Genomic DNA, 22,737 nt, shown 5'->3' with positions numbered 1-22,737 from the left:
AGGAGGAGAGGAGATGGAAACGCGATGGTGGGGTGAGATAAAGCGAGTTGAAAACAAGCAAAACCTTCCATATAAGAAACATATTTTGTACATTATAAGCACGCAATCTTTGTGTTATCTGATTGAGAAAATGTCTATATAATTGTCATACAATGTTATTCTATGTGCAGAAATGTCACACTGTCATACTTTACAGTGTCATCATACTAAACTTGCAAAATTCATATTGCGTAAAATCATACTGTGATGAGGCTGAAATAGAGCCTGCCGATAATTACTGTCGCTTCACGAACACACACACACACACACACACGCACACACACACACACACACACACACACACACACACACACACACACACACACACACACACACACACACACACACACACACACACACACACACACACACACACACACACACAAACACATGTTCACCACCCTTCCTTATGCCTGACTGCTGCTTTCTGTTTTCTTGTCCTGTCTTCTCTCCCAACACTTATCTTAAGTTTACGCTGCATAAGCATCACATTGTTCTCCATAAATCTTCATTTTACTTTGGCACTCATTCCAAACCGGTCGGGAGATCTTCCAGGCAACATCCAATCCATTCTGAATGAAGCTTGTAATTAAAACGGATGCTTGTCTGCTCTTGGCTGTTGCCCTATAATGTGCTTGTATCTTGATATCACATTGCCAACCCTTTTACTCGCCTGCTACCTGAGCAGCAGTCTTGTCAATAGAAGTGATGTGCTATTGTCTGCAGATTATAAATATGCACTGTGCGTGAGAAGTCGGAGTCATGCTGATAGATAAGATAGATCTTTTTTTTTTGAGAGAAGAACTGTCAGCGTTTACGGGGAATTCAGCACATTACTTATGTAAACTGGTGTTTGAAGGAAAATATGAAAAAAAGAAATAACTGCTTTTTTCCCTCAGTTGCTTTTCATTTCCTAAACCCACAGAGCATACGTCCGACGAACATGTTCTGTCAGGCATCATTAGAATTTGGTAATTGCGCATGTGTGTTTTAATGATGTATATATATTTGGCCTCTCTCTTGCATCTGTGATTAATTTTGTTTGGGCTCAGAGTGCCACCAGGATGATGACTTGACTTCTAAATAGCAACTAGTGAATTCATTAACAACAGGAAGTTTAAAAAGAACTATCAATGATATGTATCGTAGGAAGTCGTATGTCATGTGTCTTTGCAAAAGCTGCTTTGGTGCTGTGCGTATCATGCCCTCTCTGTGTTAACAAAGCCTCAGCTCAAATTGAATTACAACTCAGTATACTGGGGATTGTGTAAAGTAAATGAGCATTATAAGAGTGTGTAAAAGTTTGTCTCCTGAGGTTTCTTTGCAAAAGTTTAAACAGATGATTACTCATCATCATGTTTCATAATAAATGAAGGACCAACATTTTGGTAAGGTTATCTGTTTAGTATGGATGATCATTGTTTGAGCACCTGCTTGGAATGATATCAGCTCATTAAATGGAAGTTATCAGTAGTTATGTGTGTGATATATAGGGGTTAGAATGGGCCTGCTACACCTACGCCATTATCATCTATTCACATGGTTGCTCACCGATACGGTTAAAGAAGACAGTGACCTCTAGTAGTCATAGTAATTATGACTACCCAAAGGGGGGGGTGAGTGGGATGGGAGGGTTAATGGGTCATACAAACACAGGACTTTAACCCAGGTGACTGGAGTTCGAGTCCCGTGTGAAATCAAAAAGGATGTTACGTCACAAACGTAAGCATGCTTATTTGAAGTGGCAATAGACAACGTATTTGCTGGAACATGTCATTATGAAGTAAATATTGATTGCACAGTGTAATGGCTGTAGAATAATGACACCATCTGCGTTTACATTGGGTGTCTATAAGCCTCGCTTTACAATGCAACTCACTCTGCCACCGGGTTGTGTTCTTTCTGTAAATGAAGGCTCAATTTACGGCACACAAAGGAAGACGACAGCACTTGACTTCAAATTTCTCAGTTGTACTGTAAAATGTTTATCATATATATATATATATATATACAATTGTCAGTTGAACCACGAAGTCAGCATGAATAACAGAGAGGAGAACTGGGTATAGTTTCAGATGTATTAATACTATACTGTATACTCTATATACTGTATATACTGCACTGGATCTGTTTAGACTGCTGCCATGTCTTTAGTAACAGTAAGTATATTTAAGTGATGTTTTTAACACACATGTACTTGCACACGCACAAACACACACACACACTGATTCTAATAAGGGCACTGATTTCTTCTTCAACACCCTCCTGATGATGCAGTCCATGGCTCCAGTATTGCAGGTACAGTTTGATAAGCTAAGCCCGGGCTTTAAAAACTAGTCTTCACTAAAAATAGAACGGAGCAAAAAGGCTCTTTATTAAGGCATTAATTATGAACTACCTCTCTGTCAGGAGCTGCAGACATCACTGGGTCTATTACTGAGGGAAAATCGAGGATCCAAGTGTCTATTATAAATGAAGCCGGCAATATGCAGCTATCAAGCGGGTTATCGTCAGTGTGGAGTAAGGTGAGGTCAGGAAATTAATGAAAGGAAAGTTTTGGCTATTCAGATATCGACATTGTATCATAAGTATTGATATATCATTGATATCTCAGTTGAACTTCACAGCTTTTAAAGTTATCTACACAAGCCATGCAGGCTAATATTATATGGCCAGTAGAAATACAAAACACAGGAACATAAAACCGCTGAATCAAAAGCTGCACTCACAAATCCAACAACTTGAAACTCAGAAGGATTAGTGAGGGGGTGTTGCAGAGTATTTGTAGCAACAGCATGTCCTACATATAAATAGAGAATGATCTGTGTTTGTAAGTCAAAGAGTTCTCCAACACTGGCTGTAGACACTAAATATCATTTACACACTGTGCGCTACTTACCAATGATGCTTTGTTTTTTCTTGCTGGGTCACCATGACCTTTCCCAGAGGGTGAGAGTATTCGATTATGTCAATATTTCTGTTGATCCAGTGAGAAATAATACAGATGGTTCATCAGTGACCTTTTTGGCGAGTAGAAAGACACACAATCACATCTATTATGCTAGTACTGTACACCTATATGTGCATGCATGTTGGTTGTGCACATGAATACTGTTACACTTCTGCAGGTAATTGTCATTTTTCACTCTCTACTTATAGGACCTGCTTTTGGTATGTTAATAAGCTATTTCAGTGCATAGTGCACTGTATGCAGTCATTGTATTTTGCATTTTAATGCACTCTCATGCCTCCTCCGTCAGGATGATTTACAATTGTTGGACTAGCAGATCTGCTTCAAAGCAAAAGTTAATTTTTTACCACAATGATGGATTCAGACAGTCTGAAAATCTGTAAGGAATCTCTTTCTGATTATGCGATTGTCTTTATGATCAAGGAGAATATGATGATCAGGCAAGACACTTCAATGTGACTACTTTATTTAAGCGTTCTACTGTGTCCTGAATATGCTGAATTCACCATGTTCATCCTAATTGTAAAAAGTGAAGCTTATCTACTTTTGATGTATTCAAGGTGCTCATACATTATTCATAAGAAATAATTTACGTAAAAACGAGATTTTACGAGATATATTTTCTCATTAGCTTACATGTGCCGCAGCCCTCGACAGTGCTTCTTTCAGATACCACACAAGGTTGTCTTCCTCTGTTTCTTTCCGAGCCTTTACCACATCTTCCTCTGCATTTGTACTTTTTTTTTCTGGGGAAGACCCACCACTAAAATCCCAGAGGTGTGTGCCTGAGTGTCTGCGCTGTAAATGCGAGTCATCATAATAAGTCTGCTCCATTTCTCTTTGCTGGTTGTCATTTCACTGCCTACACTGTATCATCCTCTCCGTCTCTCCCCCTCTCTTTCTCTGGATGGTAGAGCACCAAGAGCTTAACTCACATGGGCAATATCTCTGAAACATGGGCTTGTAATATACATTCAAATATGCATGAGTGATTTGTCATATCTTTTTTTAGGTGTAATTTGAAAATGTCATAATAATTTAAGCTAAAAGACCCACTTACCAACTTTCAGAGGTTTGAACTGCACCTCACAGCGTTCTTCAGCGAATGGAGCTGTCTCAGTTGTCTTCATGTGACCTATGTATGAAACTTTACTCCTTTCTTGATTCTTTCCTGGCTGTCCATTGACTCCTGTTAGATGACCTTTGAACTCCTCTCAGTCGATGCTGTGATCGGTTATGTTCTTCACAGGCAGTTGAGGTTTCCTGTTTCTGATAATCATTCAGTCTCTTGTCCAAGGTCCTCATCATCCTCTCCTTAAAACAAATAGTTCAACAATATATAGAATATAACATATATGTGTTTTCTTAAATACTCATTCCTTTCAAACACAGTATATGAGTCAGAACAGGAACTAGAGGCCTAATTAAATCAGACTATAGTTGATGAGACTTTTTGATTATATGACTTAACAATACCATAACCACCGACACTTGCATTCTGATTAAACCAGCATATATTTACTTATTACATTCTGTACATTCTTTTTTTCTATATATATATTTCTTGTACACAATTAAATTAATTTGTATTTTATAGAAGATTTCTTTTTAATAATATTTATGTATTTGCTCTTATTTTTTATTTGTCCTACTGTGTTTATGTTTGCACCATTCCACACCAAATCAAATTCCTTGTATGTGAAAACCTGCTTGGCAATAAACCAAATGCTGATTCTGATATTCAGATTTGACGAGATATTTGTACAGCTCGTCCTGGAATACATACACATACGTTCACATGGCTTATCATCACCATTCAGATGTGTAATCATTCAAAGCCAGAATATAACTGAATAAGTCTGGTCTGTGCTTTGTTGGCTGACCTTTATAGTCTTACTATAAATAGTGCCCCCTGAAAATATCGGCAAAATGCTGAAATGCTGCCATTGTGGCCCGAACAATCCATTCATCATTAAATAATTTGGCAAACTCCCTTCGTTTAGATCAGCATTAACCAGGTTCAGTTTTTCAGCTGTCATTATATATTGTTGCATTCTGCTGCATTCGTTCTGTATGAACCAATCCTAGAAGTGTTTAAACTAATGTTCTGCAAATCCTGTATACTGTACCTTACCAACAATTACCTAAACATGATAGATGTTTATGTACATTTTGGTCAAAGTTTCATTATTGTTATGCAGTTGAAAGCACTTTAAAAGTCATTTGTGTGCTTTCCACAGAGTACAACATCCAGTACTAACATATGGCTGCCATACCACAGTGCATACACAAAAACTGTATATTCTCAGAAAACCAAACCTGCAAGAAAACAAATATCCAAATATGTAGCTACACCGTGAAAAAGGGTTCATAACTTATTTCATTTTAAAAGCTGTTAAACAATTCTATACCACGGGAAATTAATAAACAATTGTGACAAACTATTTGAGTCATAATACATATTATGTTACATTACCATGCAGCAGCTGCATATTTTTGTCCACAATAAAAACATGACACATTCACATTGCCTGCCTCTCAAGATAGTGTCAAATCTCTGTACATGTAGTTTGTGGAAGGGCACACCGTGCATCTCTTCCTTTAGGAAAAGATAAAAAAGCTTACTCTAAGTTTACCTGAGATATAGGATCCATCTCCTTCTCCATTACAACACGCGCCCAAGAAAATGTCAGTGCGCCTCATGGATATGTGCGCTTTCTGTTGTCATTTACGGTAAATGTTAGTCGTTTGGTATGAATGCCTGACAGTTAATAGTACAAACGATACCTTCATTTTTTATTATATCGCGCGGATTTAAAGCACAACAATTGAAAATGTTGATAAAATACTGAGATACTCCAGAAAAGACGAAACATAAACAGATATGTGTCAAAAATAGCATTAGATGGATGACGTGTATGTATGGGTCCTTCGGACTTCCGGGTGTGTATAAACAGATCGCTAACCGAGTCGCCTCTCCCAAAAGATGTAAGTTTCTTCCCTTTTTTGTGTAATGATTCCCTGAATACATTTCTTTTCATCAGCCAACATCACGGTGCTAATAACACCCTTTTGGTCCTCTTCATTAGGTCTAAAGTAACGTTTAAAATCACCCTGACGTCGGACCCCCGGCTGCCATACAAAGTGTGAGTACACTGACAGCTCAGCAGTCACATCTTTATCGTTACATTCAGCTACGTTTCACTTTGAAAAACTATTAATTTAACATTGTAGCTTATCGCTACTGCAGATTCTGGTATTTGATGCTGTTGTGGAAACGTGGTGGTGTTTTAACTTGAGCTACAGTGAACGTGGTCACTGGGTCAACATATGTTAGTGTAAAGCTGTGATTCACATGCTGATACTGAATAACAAGGTACACTTCCGTTTTAGACATTGTATATACAGTAATTGTATGGCTAGCATTACAGCATGAATGAATGAAATGGACCTGGCTCCATCCCATCCGGATTTACAGGGCTTTATTAATACAAATAATGTAACTTTGTTGTTGAGCTTATTTCTCTGTGACACATTTGAGTTTTGTGAAAGAACAGATGACAGACAAGAGGAGCAGCAACAGAAATAACCACATGCATGGCTTATTGTTCAGTGGACTTTGTGTGCAAGTTATGTTACACTCAGACAGACTTCTCGGAGCAGTGCATTTATGCTGTAAACTATAAACATAGACGGCTATAACATTAGTGGAGGGTCACCCTCTGTGCAAAGGACCCGTTCTCTTTAAACATCCATAATAGGACCTATAATGCCACCCTGTGCACAGCGTAATTCATGACTGTGTGTGTGTTGTCAGACTCAAGCACTCTAGGCATGTTTTACGACCTATAAAAATGTTTGGAAAGGTTATTTGTGTTGGATACGTTTTTTCCGCATAAAAAAAAGCAAAAACATTTAACTGCAGGACACATTTCAAATTTATTTATCATTTATTCACTGTAAAGTTAATTATTTGTGTGTGTGTGTGTGTGTGTGTGTGTGTGTGTGTGTGTGTGTGTGTGTGTGTGTGTGTGTGTAATTCAGGCTTTAGGTTTTCACATTACACATGTGTAATGCTTCCAAACTATTTGTGGCGTCACAAAGTCTTGTTCATAGGTAAAAATAAATGAAAAGCATTGATTGCTTTTAATTCTATTTCTGCCACTCCAGATGAAGTAATTTTATTTTGAAGTGCATATAATATAATATTTGATTCACTAGAATGTACTGCTGGTTAGGGCAGTGTGTATAGGATCCTAGGAGCTGCTATTAAGTGCTAACGTGTTGTGCAGTTAACTGTCCGTTACTACTTTCCATTGTGTATTTTGGTGGCGGATGATTGTGGGAATAAACTAACTCCAATTGTAGATTTTTATAGATAAGTTGTTATAGGTGGTTTACACTGTGTGTGTGTGTGTGTGTGATTCAAAAATGATTTGTATTTAATAGTGTGTACAGCTCTGTCACTATAGCCACTATTCTACTTTAGAGGGGTATGATTTTATGTGTTTTGTTGTTGTTCAAAAGCACCAAAAGTCTGTCGATGTCAAACAGCAGGGTGCTAAATGACAGCAATAGGCTCACGTTAAAAACCTAGTTATTCTGCATTGTGGTTGATATTATGTATTTTTGAATCCCTTAAATTTCAAATTCAAATTCAGAGGCTTTATTGGCATGGCCATATTGAAACACAGTATTGCCAAAGCACATTGTACATGGTGGTTGTACAGTTTTAATGTGCCTTTTATATAATACATATCTGCCATAGGTCAAACAGATATTGACAGAGCGATGAAATATCTTTTCGTAAATATTTCCCAACAGAGCATCATGCTGAATTTTGGCTTTTGTACTACTTTGAAAATAAGTAGCTGCCAAATACTGAGAGCATGCAGATTATTCTCGCCCTAAAGTGTTGACAGGGAGTTGATTATCTAATGAGGTCAGACAAGGTCTCGCTGCAGCCTTTAAAGTCTTAACATCAATAGAGGGATGATGATAATAGTACATGAGGAATCGTGTTACTTCTGGCAGAGGACTGAACTTGAGCACACCATCAGTCCATTTCAGATGTTTTTATTTATTGTTAACAGTCACATTCAAGTTACCACTCCCTCTCAGTTAAGGCAACATGGTGGTCTTTAATGCTTTCACTCTCGTTCATTACGCTCAAGCTGCAGCTCATGCTTTGCTCCTCTCTCCGCTGCTGTACTGACTATGTCAATTAATGTTGCCCTCCGCCGCCCCAGCTCCTTCTTTATCACCTTACTTTGCTATTGCATCTTCAACCTTGTGATTTAAGAAAAACAAAACAACAACACACATCTTGGATACATGTGTCCGTGGATTTCTGTTTGTATACCCCTTGGAGCTGCACTGCAGGATTAATTTGCCGAAGCATCCAACTGAAAGTGCGTAACTATTTATACCATAAATGGTCTTATATCCTCTGACATAAATTATTCTGACAGAACTAATGTTACACTCAATTTAGTACCGTTAGAAAATGTTCCTTATGTTCTCCTGCTCTCCGTGGAAGTCAAAACGAATGGTCAGAGTTGCACTTCTGGAGCTGTTAAGGTGTAATTGACTTGCTCTGCAACATTAAAGAAGCTCGGGCACTTGTTGGAGCTCAGGCCATTAGTTTGAGAGATTCTATTTAATCATGTTGAATTCATAAATATTAAAAAGTTAAACATGTTTTTTTTTTTTTTATCCTGTTACAGATTAAATGTCCCAGACAGCACACCGTTCACAGCCGTTTTGAAGTTTGCTGCTGAAGAGGTAAGCTTACGGTTTCGGCTATACTGTAAATATGTATTGAACAACAAGGAGTGTTCATGTTGGACTTCACGAGTTGCATTTAGCCATAACATCCTGTAGATGCATATGGAGACATGGTGTATGTGTAAATATACTTGATACAATTTATAAACGGTGCCATAATTTTGCAGTTTGTCCCGCAGAGACCACTTATTTATTTATCATTCACTGTTGATTTATAAAAACAAAACACATTAACATTCACACCAAGACTCAACATCAACTTAAAAGGTGTGAAGGAAAAGGCAACACACTCCTTACACACTTAACAAGGACCGAAGCTAGAACTGTGGCTGCAGGCATGCCGAGGACTGGAGCTGCTGCTGAGGTGTTGCGTTTACGATGTGTATATATCATAGGGTGTTCATGTTCTCCTATTGGGAACACTGTTATTTTGTCGAAAGCTTACAAAGTGGTTTATAAAATAAAGACATATTTAATTAGCCAGCGGCAATATTTACCTGCTGTTATTAGCAGGAGTGTGTTTTTAAGCCTTACTGTCAGTGAGCAATATAACAGATGTGTTGGAGAGCACAAGATACACTTAGCCATGATTAAAACTGTTCCTCAAAGACAGAATTGAAAACATATTTTATTTAATAATTACCCAACAGTGGGTGATTCAAACTATATTTTATCCACCAAATTGATCCTACATGAAACAAAGCTCAACACCGATTCGTTCCCAATCCAAACTGTATTTCATGCGAACTGCTTGTGCTACCTGGCAGCAGTTTGGTGAGCAGCAGCTAACCCTATCTTTCTCGGTGACAGCCTGCCCCCTCTATCCTTTCACTGCAAATCTCACCAGCCCACATCCTCCTCGGTCCAACACTGAAGTAGGACATGTATTGTGACCATGCTGAGTGATTCTCTTCCAGAAATTCAAGCGTGGATATATATGCCCTCAGGCTCTCTCCTGTGTGTGTGTGTGTGTGTCTGTGTGTGTGTGTGTGTGTGTGTGTGTGTGTGTGTGTGTGTCTGTGTGTGTGTGTGTGTGTCTGTGTGTCTGTGTGTCTGAATATGTGCACACACACACACATGTGTCTGTCAACTGTAAAAGTTAGATGGCACACAAAAGCCTGAAAACAAAACGCGCTACACGGCACTTTGTTTCTGTTTGTATCACCAGTTTTGTTTCTGAAGACATCGTAACTGCAGCTCCAATTTTGAAGCTGTCCCCCAACAAAGTCAGTGAATCTCAGTGCGCTGACTCAGTGGATTTTCTTTTTGATGATTTATTCACACTGTGTCTTCAGGCCAAGTGGAATTGGGTTGCAACATGTCCCTGGTTATTTAACCAAAGTCAGTGCTGCTAAAATGTCAACCTAGTGAAACTCACTAATGGATATTTCTCTCTGCTTCCTTTTCTCTTACAGTTCAAAGTGCCATCAGCAACCAGTGCAATAATAACAAATGGTGAGTTTAGGAGAAGCTTTCAGATAATAATTATTTTCTCTCTTGAGCAAACTACTCCAAGTGGGAAAGTGACATGTTTAGCAGCTTGACGGGTATTAAAGTCATTATTTAGACATCTTGTGTGTTGACAGAGATCGTTGGAAAGTCTTGAGTTGTGAGGATTTTAGGGAGAAAATAAATCATTGCACTGCCGTGTGATGCTGGTGAATGAAATGCTGTCAAATAAGATAATGATATATTATAATGATCAGGGGAAATATTCTTCCTTTGTGGCATGGTTGTACTGTATTATAACTGAAAGTCAAAAGTATTTACTTTCTTTACATTTCCAAGAGCGAGGAGAAAAACCAAATGATCAAACCAAAGGTTCCTTTTTTTGTAACGCAAAGAAAGGATAGGAGCATCCGTGACATTAATGAGCACCATGTAGAATTTATGGCAAATGTATTGATGTCATTTGAGTCCTGAGGTTTCAAAGGAGAACATTGCTGTGTTTGTTTCACTTCAAACTCCCAGAGGCTGCAGCAATGTTGACCATCAATCCACAGAGTACAAGCAGTACTCTGTGTCTGCTGCTAATTCTGTTAAAGATGCATTCAGTAATTCATGACCTTTTATTGATATGTACCAGCTGGCATTGCAAGATATCAGACCGCAGAAGCCCACTGACACACGTTGACCTCTAATTTACACATCTTGTTTGAATATTGGCAACACGTAAGCTAGCTAAGTAGAGCCTATATAAAGCAGAACTTATCATTATTAAAGATGTAAGATATTGCAATTCAAAAAGTTCTTCTTACTTCATACACTGCTACTAGTTAATGATTTAGTTGAAAAGTGATTATTTGACTCGATTGTTTTAAAATTGAACTCTGGCCGTCAAACTAATGGAAAGAGTTTCTATCAACATCCTAACAGATGCATGTGTATCATAACCCGAGCCAGTGAAATATAAACAGCTGGATTCATCCTCCCACAGAGCGCCACAGTTATAGTAATCACCAGAAGAAATTACAGTACGAGGTGTTCGAGGCTGTCGGAAACAAAAACTGTCGGCTCATTCATGGTTTCCCAACAATTAAACCGTGCGCCGCCTCATACAAACTTATTATGTTTTTGTTTATCTCTGTTATGTACTGACAGTCAAAGGCAACCGACAAAGATACATTTAGAACATGTATGCCTGATGTGTTTTCTCGTAGGAAGAAGACATTTAGGGGGCTGTGGGAATATTTGGACACATTGCCAAATAAGACTGAGATGAGATGTGTGTGTTTTAAAATGGTTGAGATATTCTGCCATGTCAAATGCAAGCTTTGTTTTTGTATCAGTGCAGAATTAATGGCTGGTCTGTTATTATTCCAGATGGAATTGCCTGCTTCTTTGGCACACTCATTTATTTATTTGTATTGCCTAGTACAAACATGATTATAGATATACTGGTGATATTGTAAATGATCTTTCTGTGTTCATGTCCTTTGCCTCATGTCTATATTTGTTCTTTCATGGTTGCATTGCAGATGGAATAGGAATCAACCCTGCACAGACAGCAGGTGAGTCGTTCTTTTCGAGCCTTAGATAATCTTTCTTTTCACAGATTAAAAAAAACCAAAAACATTTTAGTTTGTATTTCCTCAAAAGGTACCGTCAGTGGTGTAAAATGTTGTTCTTCCTTCCATTCAAATACATTAAGTTCACTTGGCAGCATTATCGACCTCGGGGCTTTCTTTTAAGCACTTTCACGCTTATTAATGTGCTTTCATCAAAGCAGATCTTGACTAAAACATATTTCATCATGCACTTTGGTAACGCTGGTGGCATTGTGTTAATAGTCTAAGATTAATTTGATAAAGCCCCCAGAGGCGGTGACTTACAGCATGTGGGTGGTTCCACAAAGAAGGAAAGAAATGAAAGGCTGAATATGAAAAGCCTTACTTGAGGTAACGTTACAAATCAATCTGGGATCAAACGGTTCCAGCAAATATAATCCAAGGTTATTTAAATCGGGTTTTGGAAGAGTGACGCTACATTGGTATTAATGGATGTATAAAACAGAGACAAGTTACCAGCCAGAGAAATGTATGATAAATACAAAGTAAATATTCTAAAGAAAAAGCTAAAAACGGTTGCCACTAAGCTTACCAGCATAGCAAGATATCGCAGATCAGAAATATGCAGTGACTCTGACATAGGCAGTAGTGAAAACCACCTAAAGGGTTTGTCTGCTACGGTGTTTACCTTGTGTAACCGTGACATCCTGAGTTGGCCTCAGCCCCAAAACTGTTGCCCAGTCTCTCATCTCTTCTCTCTCTACGCCTTTTTAGAAGGACAGGGGAGTCCAGGTGTATGATCCTGTCCTGAGTTTTAAACACTTTCATTTTGTCGAGTGCCTAACCCGAAGGTTATGTAATAGTGCAAGGTTGCTAAAGTGTCTAGCCGCATTGCACACTGATTGTAATCCTAACATTGTGACATCTCTGTGTTGGAGCTGGCCTCATGCTTGTTTGCATGGAAATGATGTTTATTGATTCATGAATATACATGCGGTGCCTCGAGAGGCAGTATTTAATGTTAAATTAAATTTAAAAAGTGGCGAGCAACATTTACCACGCTGTTTAGTCAGAATTCACTTGACTTTAGAGTCGCACATTATTGTCAAACCCCGGTGACTCACTTTTTCTCTGTGTCAGCCTCCCTGCTGTTTCCCTGAGGTTCATGCTACATTGTGTAGTTGGGTAATGGATGACTGGGTTTTCTGCATAGAGTAGGATAAGGTAATGCCTTGCTTTGACCGAAGGCAACGTTGGGTCTTTTCTGTCAGGAGAGGAAAGAGTGGTGGGCATTCACAACAGCTTTCATGCTGTGTGCTGCCAAGAATAGCCTCAGTTCAGACACCTCCGTCAGATTGCCTTGTTTCAGCCACTGCAGCCACTCCGCCTCTTGTTCACAGGACTCAGGACACGGTGGGAAATTGATCCGATTAAATTTTTACAATCTCTTTTTCTTCACACGTCTTTTATATCAAACATTTCCTGTAGCATAATGGGGGAATAGTCAAACATGTGTGTATGATCTCAGCATGATTGCTGCTTGAATGAACGAATGAATGAATGAATGAAAGTGCTATCTGTGCTTCAATAATGCAGTGTTCTACATTATTCAAATGAGGTGTGTGTGTGTGTGTGTGTGTGTGTGTGTGTGTGTGTGTGTGTGTGTGTGTGTGTGTGTGTGTGTGTGTGATATGTTACCTTCATATTAAGGTTTAAGATAATCAGATACAGTTATAGTCAAAAAGTTCCAGTATTTTTCATCACTACTTTGGACAAACCACCGAGAGTAGAAAAGTGAAAGGTTCTCTCCCAGCTTGTGATTTGAAACGTTGTTTGCCATGTGTCGGCTTCAGTGATTGTTAGAGAACACCCATTTATAAACTGTGATCTTTGATGTGGTGCTCTGTCCTGTGTTTCAGGGAACGTGTTTCTTAAACACGGCTCAGAGCTTCGCATCATTCCCAGAGACAGAGTGGGAGGACAAGGAGACTGATGCTGCTTTTCCTCGTTGACGGCATAATGACTCACCCGGCAGAATCATATAACACTTGAGACGCAGGAAACACCTCGGCGTGTGTCATACTTATTTTCTGGCCCACAACTGACAGTGACTCACATGAGAATATACAGTATATATATTTAAACTTGATGACGGCATGTACACACACACACTTGCATGCTCCCTGCTTCTTCATTCTCAGTTTTTTTTTTCTTTCTGTAAGTGTAGTTGCGTTAAAAGATTGACAGTGACAAGAGTTTGTAGAGGTACTGAGTAATTAGTAAACACAAACACAGCAGCTGCATCATGGGAAATATCTTAGCTAAGATTAAACAAGAGTCAACACTTCTAGCTTTTGTATCTTTGTAAATGACAATAAATCCGTGTGACTAACAACATCTAATGACCTTTTTTTTTGCAATGTTTACTTTTGTCTTCATCAGCATTGTGAATATGGTAATGTAAGAGGTGAACCTTTTCTTTATAAATATATGTAACACATGCTTTTAAGGACCATTCTCATTAGAGTAAGTGGCTGTTGATATGCAGGTGTTCACATTAGATATTCTTTTGTTTTCTTTTGTCAAAGTATTCCTTCAAACACGTGATAAATAAACTTGCATCTTGGATCTGTAACCGCTCCTTCAATAAATAGAAGAAGATATTTACATTTTAGCTAATGTAAGAACACGTGAATTGTTCATCTGTCCAACAGTGCAGGCACGTGGATCTTTGCTGCCCTCTGTCAGGTTGTATTTTAACATCAGTTTGTTCTCACCCTCACTTTGTATTACAAGCCATGTATTATGCCCCATATTTTCACTTTAGATAGAAAAAGATTACATTGAGTAATATGAAGTATTTAATATGCACTGCGAGCTTAATTAAGAGCAGGTGGTGAGAAAAACGAGGCAGGCATCCAAAAAGCTTCGATTATAATGTCGAGGTCCTGAAGTAAATCATTCAACACTTGGTGGAAATAAATCCCGTGCTTGATTGCAGTCTTTGTGTCTTTCCTTTTGTCGGGATCTGCTGGTAATTTTAAATATCAGTGAATAGAAAATATACCTTCCTATTACGTCTCCAGATCTCAACCAAAACTAAAAGAGTCAAGAGTCTCTCGGACTAATTAAGGACGCAAAGCAGTTTATCCTTCATGAGACACCTTTACTTTAATCAGTTTTATCTGAGTCATTTGTTTTCTAATGTGGTTCTCTTTACTCCGGGAAAACAGAAATGCATACTTTGGAAGAGAAATATGCAAGAGAGAATAATGGAGCGTGCATGCTGTAATGCACAAGAGGAAGAACACCGTTGTGTCTCACCAGCCATTAGGATGCAGAGTGCCATCACAAATGGATGTTCTCATTTATTTTAATCAAAGTCGCTGCTGGGCACTTTCACCAGGAATGTACTTCTGAAATAGGAAAAGACCACACAGAGCCCTGGATGCAGCAGATGTCATCTATCACAGTGTTGGCCTAGCTTAATTATAGCAGTTGTCTGCAAAATAATAGGAATTTAAAAGCATTAAATGCACTTGTTCAAAATGAGGATTTCAATCTTAAGAAACAATCAGTTTTTCTAAAAAAGGTTGTTTTTTTAGGCTAGAGGAAATATTTGATACATTACATACTGATTAAATACAAGGAAAAAAGATAACATGGATTCATTAAAAAGTAAGACATCAGCTCATTCCATCACGTCCTCTGATTCTGCGCTCTCTTAGGCATGAAATTAAAGTTTCACACTTAAACATAGCGGATGCTGCAGTTTTAATTTTCACGAGCAACGAGGTAGAAAGATGCTTTATAATCACATTTCAGGTTGAGCTGTCTGTCCTGAGCCGAGTTCAGGATGAACTGCTCACAGAGCTGGCTCACAATGTCGCCTGGATGAAGTCCTGACTGGGACTCACACAAGAGGAGAATTTCTTTTGATCCACCACCACCGCATCAGTAGCAGAAGCATTCCAGGCGTCAGCAAGTCCATCATGGCTTCCAGGAAACATGTTTTCAAGAAGTTTCCAGACTGACAAATGACAACAAGCCGTCCATCATGGTCCTGCTGAACTCTGAGAATCCTTCAGTTGAAAGAGAAAGTGAGAAGGGAATGTGTGGGTTGATTCAACATTTGGGAGAGGAAAGGAGATGCTTTAATTGGGTTGCATTTAGCGGAGTGTGGGACAGGTCCATCCTCCACTGCACCCCACCCTGCTGCTCAGACGTCTTCTCGTTGCCGTTGGATTGGGTTAAGCTTTAACACTTTGACTTCATCCCCGATCTGCAATTATTTTACTATTATTACGTTTTCTTCGGTTCTTCTTGTTGTTTGCTCTCGTGCCAGTTCAGCACTTTGGTCAACTGTAGTTGTTGTTTAAGTGTGCTATACAAATAAAGTTTTACTTGACTTTTGTATGTGTGTGCATAATCAAGCACCGGTTTCTCCTCAAAGTGCAGCAGAGGTGGGTGGTGGGATCGGATGTGTCCCCTGCTCCTGGCCTTGCACCTGTGTGAATTCAGACAGATGCATAAAAAAGGTAAGAACTACAGAAACGACAGCCGCTCTTCTGTTATTGCAGAGTAAACAACACAATTTGTGGCCTTATTTGTGGCAAAATTCACAATGAGAAAACGTGTTGATTGATATGTCTTGCGATCAAAGTTGGTACACACACACAGCTCATGATCTGAGTCAGAGAATGGTTTTACGTCTCTCCGTGTGAAGATGGCAGATATGCAGAGAAACGGGAAACACTACGCCGAAACAGGGATCTGAGCAGTAATTATAATTTGTATTTGCACTGCGTGTTTTCTGTTTTTACGTCTTTGGAGCACTGTAAAAAGAAACATGGTTAGTTCAAGTGCTGTGTGGAACAGATAGAGGATTCAAGACCCACTTGCTATAAAATGACATGGATGACATGTTGAGCTTGCTCTTTGGCCTCCGTTTAAAGGCAGCCAATCTAAAATGAAATCTGGTGGTCTTTCACAGGCGCAGAGCAGATAAAACCACAGGTCATTCAACCAGATAAAGAAATAGGGAACCGGGTAATGGAAACAGCCCCCCTGTGACAGCCCATCCAGCTCATTTTCACTTAATTCTCACACATCTGTCACTCAAACACATGCAGCACATGTGTATACGCAGGTGTGTGTGTGCAAATTCCACAAATAAGCTGGAACCTCAATCATCCATGTGCACACAGCTAGATGGAATCACACCTCAGGGAAAATGATACATGTGAAAAAGCCATTTGAGGCTCCTCATCACGATTATTTAATTATATAAATGACCTAATTCTGCCCCCTTCTGTCTTAAAATAAGTATGACAGCTGGAGGGAAACCCCATGGAGGAGCATATACTGTTGTCTCATGTTCTTGTATCTCTTCCTCTGCAGAACGTCAACTAATTCATCTAGATGAAGTATAGATATTTAGACATGGTGCAATTTTCGAGGGGGGGACACTGCCAAGAGGAAGATTCTTCTTCATCATAGATCTGAGCCTCTGATATCCTTCAAGCTAAAGTGAGATAGATAATGTGGCTTTAAAGCAGCATTTTAGAGCATCTCTTGGTTTTCAAGTATTAAAATACACCAAAACCCAGGTTTGTATCTTTCCCAGTGGTACATATTTGTGTACAGATGTTGTACATTTTTCCCTTTTCCATGGATCTTTGGAAATTAAAGGCACGCAATAATCTAGACTTTGATATAAATCACATTTTTAACTGTGATATTCATTATGCACCAATACAATAGTTCAGGTTACACTCAAATAAAGTGCTAATTTATTAACTTGACTTATGACGTGCTGTTTTATTGGATAGGTGAATTTACAGCATCGGTACTGTGTTTTAACTGCCAAAGAGAAACTTTTAAGAAAGTTGCCTCACTAAACTGTTTTTCCCCTTTGAGTTAAGTGGTCTCCTAAATCTGTTGAGGCAGTCCCAGAGCTAATCTTTTATAATCCCCTCGTTCTTTGTATCGTTTCTCTCTCTCTGCACCAACATTCTGTACCGATGTGTTTAAGGGGCTTGTGGGAGTATTAATAAACCACTTGGAGAGTGTATTCTAAGGACACAACAGCCACAGGCGGAGTTTAACTTGTGTGTGCTTTATCCATAAAGCTTGGTCGAAACAGAGAGAGCAAAGTATTAGCCAGTCTACTTTCCCAGCAGCAGCTCATTTTGTCTCAGTGACAGCATGCTGTGTGAGTGCAGGGATTGTCGAGCTTCACAACTTTATATATCTATCTTGTTTTGCTTTTTTCTGGCCATGCTGGCCGTGTGGCTTTATGGATTGCATTGTCAGTCTGTCAAGTCCACCACTTTGGTCCAGACTGAAATATCTCAACAACTATTGGATGGATTCATGGGCCCCAGACGACGAATCCTACTGACTTTGGTGGTCCCCTGACTTTTCCTATAGCACAAACATGAGGGGGACATTATTATTTTAATTTTTTTGTGAAATGTCTTGATAAACTGATTAAAGTAGCCAGATGTTAAATAAAATACGACCAACAAATAATAACCTACATAGTAGGCTAATACTAGTTATATAAGACTTCGTAGAGCTCTTCTAACCATATATCATTATTTGGCCTTGAGCTGACAGATTTTTAGTCTCCCAAAAGTCAAGAAATCAGATCTAAATTTAAATGCTATCTTCTGTAACCTAAAGCTTTCAGTATTTTGGGACTCTGTGTCTGCGGGAACATATCCAAGGACTACATTTGCGTTCCTCTAATGAGAGCCATTTCTATTCCAAAGTAGCAAATGTTACAAATGATTCTCTTAAAACTTTGTTCATTTTCTAGCAATCATCAATATATATGACTGGGTCCATATAAGGCAGTCGCACCGCACCAATTTTACACATGAAGTTTCATTCAGCCTCCTGAAACAGTTGTATTGTGTCTTCTGTGGTTCTGGAGGGAGCTCTAAAGCCTGAGAAGAAACCCTGATGGTGTTATCATGTTATTATGGGGTTATCTCAGCTTGAGATCGAGATCTTAAATTTTTAACAGAAAGTCTGCATTACAAGCTGGAGGTGTGAGGTTTGAAATAAATGGGTTTTTAGGAGGAAGGGAGTTTCTAATGAAGGACATAATTCAGTATCAGTCTCCATAGAGACTGAAAAGTCAGAATATCTCGGCCTCTGCGGCTTCAATCTTCACCATAATTTTTCAAATCTGTCTCCTGTGAGTCTCCCAACTTCGGAGAAGAGCAAATGGCTAAAAACTTTCTTTCCTTCATCATCATCGCTGCTTAGGTGAGCCTAACCTCACCTTTCTGTCAGTGACTGTCTGAAGTTAGTGGCTGGAAGTAGAATAGAGGTAGGATAGCTTTGTTTCTGTAGGTAAGGTGCAGCTGGCCATCTTGTGTCTTGTGCTTTTTGCTTTGTAAATGTAGACTTGTTAGATCTACAAAGGTGTGTTTTAGAGTACCCTTTAATCTGTATTGTATAATCTAAACAACTCCTTTTATTGATTGTATCTTTCTTAACATTTCAACATTTTTTTAGAAGCCCTTCCTCGTCTTACACTTCTTCTCGCACTGCAGTCCAAGTTCATCCCAGGACATGAACACTAGTACAACTCTCAAAGAGGTGAGTCCGTTTCTCACAGTGAAACTCTACTGATAAGATAAAAATCATTGAAGTGACTTGAGCAGTCTTCCTTCATTAACAGAAATCTCAGTGGTGCACTGGTGCTAAATATCTGTGTGCTGCAGTGTGTGTGTGTGTGTGTGTGTGTGTGTGTGTGTGTGTGTGTGTGTGTGTGTGTGTGTGTGTGTGTGTGTGTGTGTGTGTGTGTGTGTGTGTGTGTGTTTAGCAGGTGTGATTGGACGGATGAACAGCTCATTGAAACAGAGAACAGAGTTGGTGTTAAGGGAAAGGGTGTCATACAGAAGGCTGTTCTAACCTTCAAAGCAGTCCTCCCTCTGAGTTCAGCTGTGACGGCTGAAATCCTTTCATACACTGAGACTCTCTCTCTCTCTTTTCTTTAACATCTGTCTTTAACAGTTCTGCTTTCACACAGTTTCTTCGTAGCATTTTTCTCTACAAGGTGGTAAAAAGAGTCAGCAGATAGATACCTATTATGTCAAATGTCAGGGTGAAAACTCTCACTGAAGTTAGCTTGCATATTGAATTTCTTTTTTTTTCTTCGTCTGAAGTCTTTGATTTGCTTCTATAGTATACGTTTCTTAATAACTTACATGCAGACACGTGGTAAATGTGTGTCTACAGCTCTCAGCCTTGAGCCAGCAAAAAACAGCAATCTTGTGATCTTCTCGAATCCCTGTAACTCAACACTAGCATTAGCAATTAGACCTTTTTCAGTTCTGATGTTGAACCCGTTGTTCGACTTGATGTACGTCAACATCTGATAACCTTTAGCACTTGACACCACTTCACTGCCACTCTTCACCACCAGAGAGCAGTAGCCTATTAAAAAATAATAACACTATTTCTTTCCCTGATCATGACTGCATTTAAATGATTGATCTGCCTTGTTCACACTCAGACAGATGGAGGTGTTTCTTTTCTTTTTCTCACACTGCTGAAATCCTTTTGTTATTCTGTAAGGCAACAAATAATCAGCAAGAAACTGAAAGTGTTTACGGAGCATTAGTTGCATCAACTGTGTACTGACTGTAGTGAGTAAGTTTCATCTTTTTTTCCAGGAGAATATTTGGTCTCAGGAATATAAACAGCTTGATGTGTTTCTTATGTGGGCCTTAAAACATGCTCAGAAGTTTTTCATTGGCTTAAAGAATGCTCTTCTTGTCTCGTCTCGTCTCGTCTCTCTTCTCTTCTCTTCTTCTCATCTTCCTCATCTCTTCTCTTCTCTCTTCTCTCTTCTCTTCTCTTCTCGTCTAAATCGTCTCTTCTCTTCTCTCTTTTTTCTCCTTCTCTTCTTGCTAGTCTCGTCCGTCTCGTCTCTCTCCTTCTCTTTCTTCTTCTCTCTCTCTTCTCTTCCTGTCTCGTCGTCTCCTCGTCTCGTCTCTTCTCTTTCTCCTTCCCTCCCTCTTCTTTCTCTCTCTTCTCCGTCTTTCTCTTGATCTTTCTCTTCTTCTTCTCTTCTTCTCGTTCAGTCTCTTCTCTTCTCTTCTCGTCTCGCCTCTTCTCTTCTCTCTTCTCTTCTCTTCTTGGTCTCTCTCGTCTCTTCTCCTTCTCTCTCTTCTCTTCGCGTCGCGTCTCCTTCTTCTATCTTTCTCCGTCTCGTCTCGTCTCTTTTCTCTTCTTCTCTCTTCTCTTCTCTTCTCTTCTCGTCTCGTCTCGTCTCTTCTCTTCTTCTCTCTTCTCTTCTCTTCTCGTCTCGTCTCGTCTCTTCTTCTCTCTTCTCGTCTCGTCTCGTCTCTTCTCTTCTCGTCTCGTCTCGTCTCGTCTCTTCTTCTCTCTTCTCATCACCTCTGTGAAATCACATGAAATAGAGAGAATATGCTCTGAGAGAAGCATGTCAGCTGTAAACACGTCATTAATGCCAAAAGGTTCAGCGTACAGGCTACTCTGCATTTAAGGTAAAAGTCCAACCTGTTCAATTTCAACCTGGGAAGCACAGGGTTTTTCAAAAGTACAACTATAGACCTGAAATAAATGGTCTTAACTAGAGTGCTTTTCAAAAGCCAGAAATGGGCAAAGTGGTCAATTGAAAGTTTTTATTTTCTCACAATTTTCAGAGCAATTAATGTAGAAAGAGATTCAGGTACAACAGATATTTACCCAATTACCCTCCAATTCATAATAATAACCTTGTTCCTCTAACTGAAAAGCAAACGCCTACAGGAGCATTGTCATCTGAAATGTAAATGAGTGTCTGAGACGCAGGAACAAACTGGCAGTTTCACCAGACGGTAAACATTTACCGGAATGGCACTTTGTGTAAACTCACACGATCATTGTGTTGTTGATTACAGAGCAGCGGCGGCGTTGAGATGCCTGTTTGGAGAAAAGAGTTACTTTTTCACGACTGTAATATGGGAACAAAGACGGACCAGATGTGAATCTGTGTACGGTATGTCTGTCCTTGTGTGAAGGTGTTTGTGCAGTGGTGAAGGGGGGGGGGGGGGGAGAGGGGGTTCCCATTACACTTTCAGCTGACCCAGACAAAAAGTAATTGCAGGTTGATTCTGCAGTGAGGTAAAATCAGTGGATTTGCATGTCGAGCTATTGCTTTTATGTGTGGGCTTCCTCAAGAAGCAACAGGTTCTGTGCAGTTATGGAGATATTGAGGACAGAGCGGAGAGTGACAGGAGGCCTGCTCCTTTCATTGATGTTGAGTGTTGAAAGCATGAGAGCAACAGCTGTGTGATGTATATGCAGGAGGAAGTGGTGGAAGAAGCCATCAGATCCTGTACTTAAGTAAAAGTACTGATAGCACAAGTATAATGCACAAAGACACGACAAATAAAAGTATACTCATTATTCATAATGATCCAATTCAGAGAGACGTATTACTTTACGGGATTATTATTTATGATGCATTATTGTGTAAACTGCATTTTAATGTTATATCTGGTTAAGTTGAAGCTAATAAGAACCACTTTATACTTGTGAGTAGTTTAAACTATATCAATGCATTATACTTTTAGACAGTTGTGTAAAATATGACTATAGCGGTTAAAATATGGTGAGTACAAATGTGTTATTTCCATATTAAAGGTAGGAAAATGATTAAGTAAGTAAGTAAGATTTTATTTATATAGCCCCCTTTGAAAAAAAGTTAAACAGTGCTTCCCAGGGAGAGACATACATATACAGATATAACCAGAGAACACGTAAACAAATACAGAAGACAAAAATAAATTACAAAACCACAGTAGCATAAAATAACAAAACAAGCGCAAGTTACCCAAAATGTTCCACCACTGTCTGTATGCATCGGAAATGATTTTGAATGTAATCACAATGTTAATAAATTCA

The 22,737-nt window shown here is 39.1% G+C and overlaps 1 protein-coding gene across 1 annotated transcript; it reads left to right on the top strand.

Moving 5' to 3' along the window:
- The first annotated feature begins 5,900 nt into the window (after nucleotides 1-5,900).
- Nucleotides 5,901-14,805, top strand: ufm1 (ubiquitin-fold modifier 1). Its single transcript, XM_029448995.1, has 6 exons — nucleotides 5,901-5,998; nucleotides 6,100-6,156; nucleotides 8,737-8,794; nucleotides 10,213-10,252; nucleotides 11,776-11,808; nucleotides 13,725-14,805. Coding segments are annotated over exons 1-6 (264 nt in total). The 5' UTR covers nucleotides 5,901-5,996; the 3' UTR covers nucleotides 13,799-14,805.
- Nucleotides 14,806-22,737: the final 7,932 nt, after the last annotated feature.

The sequence above is a fragment of the Cottoperca gobio genome, chromosome 14 (genome assembly GCF_900634415.1).
Source record: "Cottoperca gobio chromosome 14, fCotGob3.1, whole genome shotgun sequence".
In the NCBI taxonomy this organism is placed as follows: domain Eukaryota; kingdom Metazoa; phylum Chordata; class Actinopteri; order Perciformes; family Bovichtidae; genus Cottoperca; species Cottoperca gobio.
The sequence above is the reverse complement of the archived record's forward strand: the minus strand, read 5'-3'. Positions and strand labels throughout refer to the sequence as shown.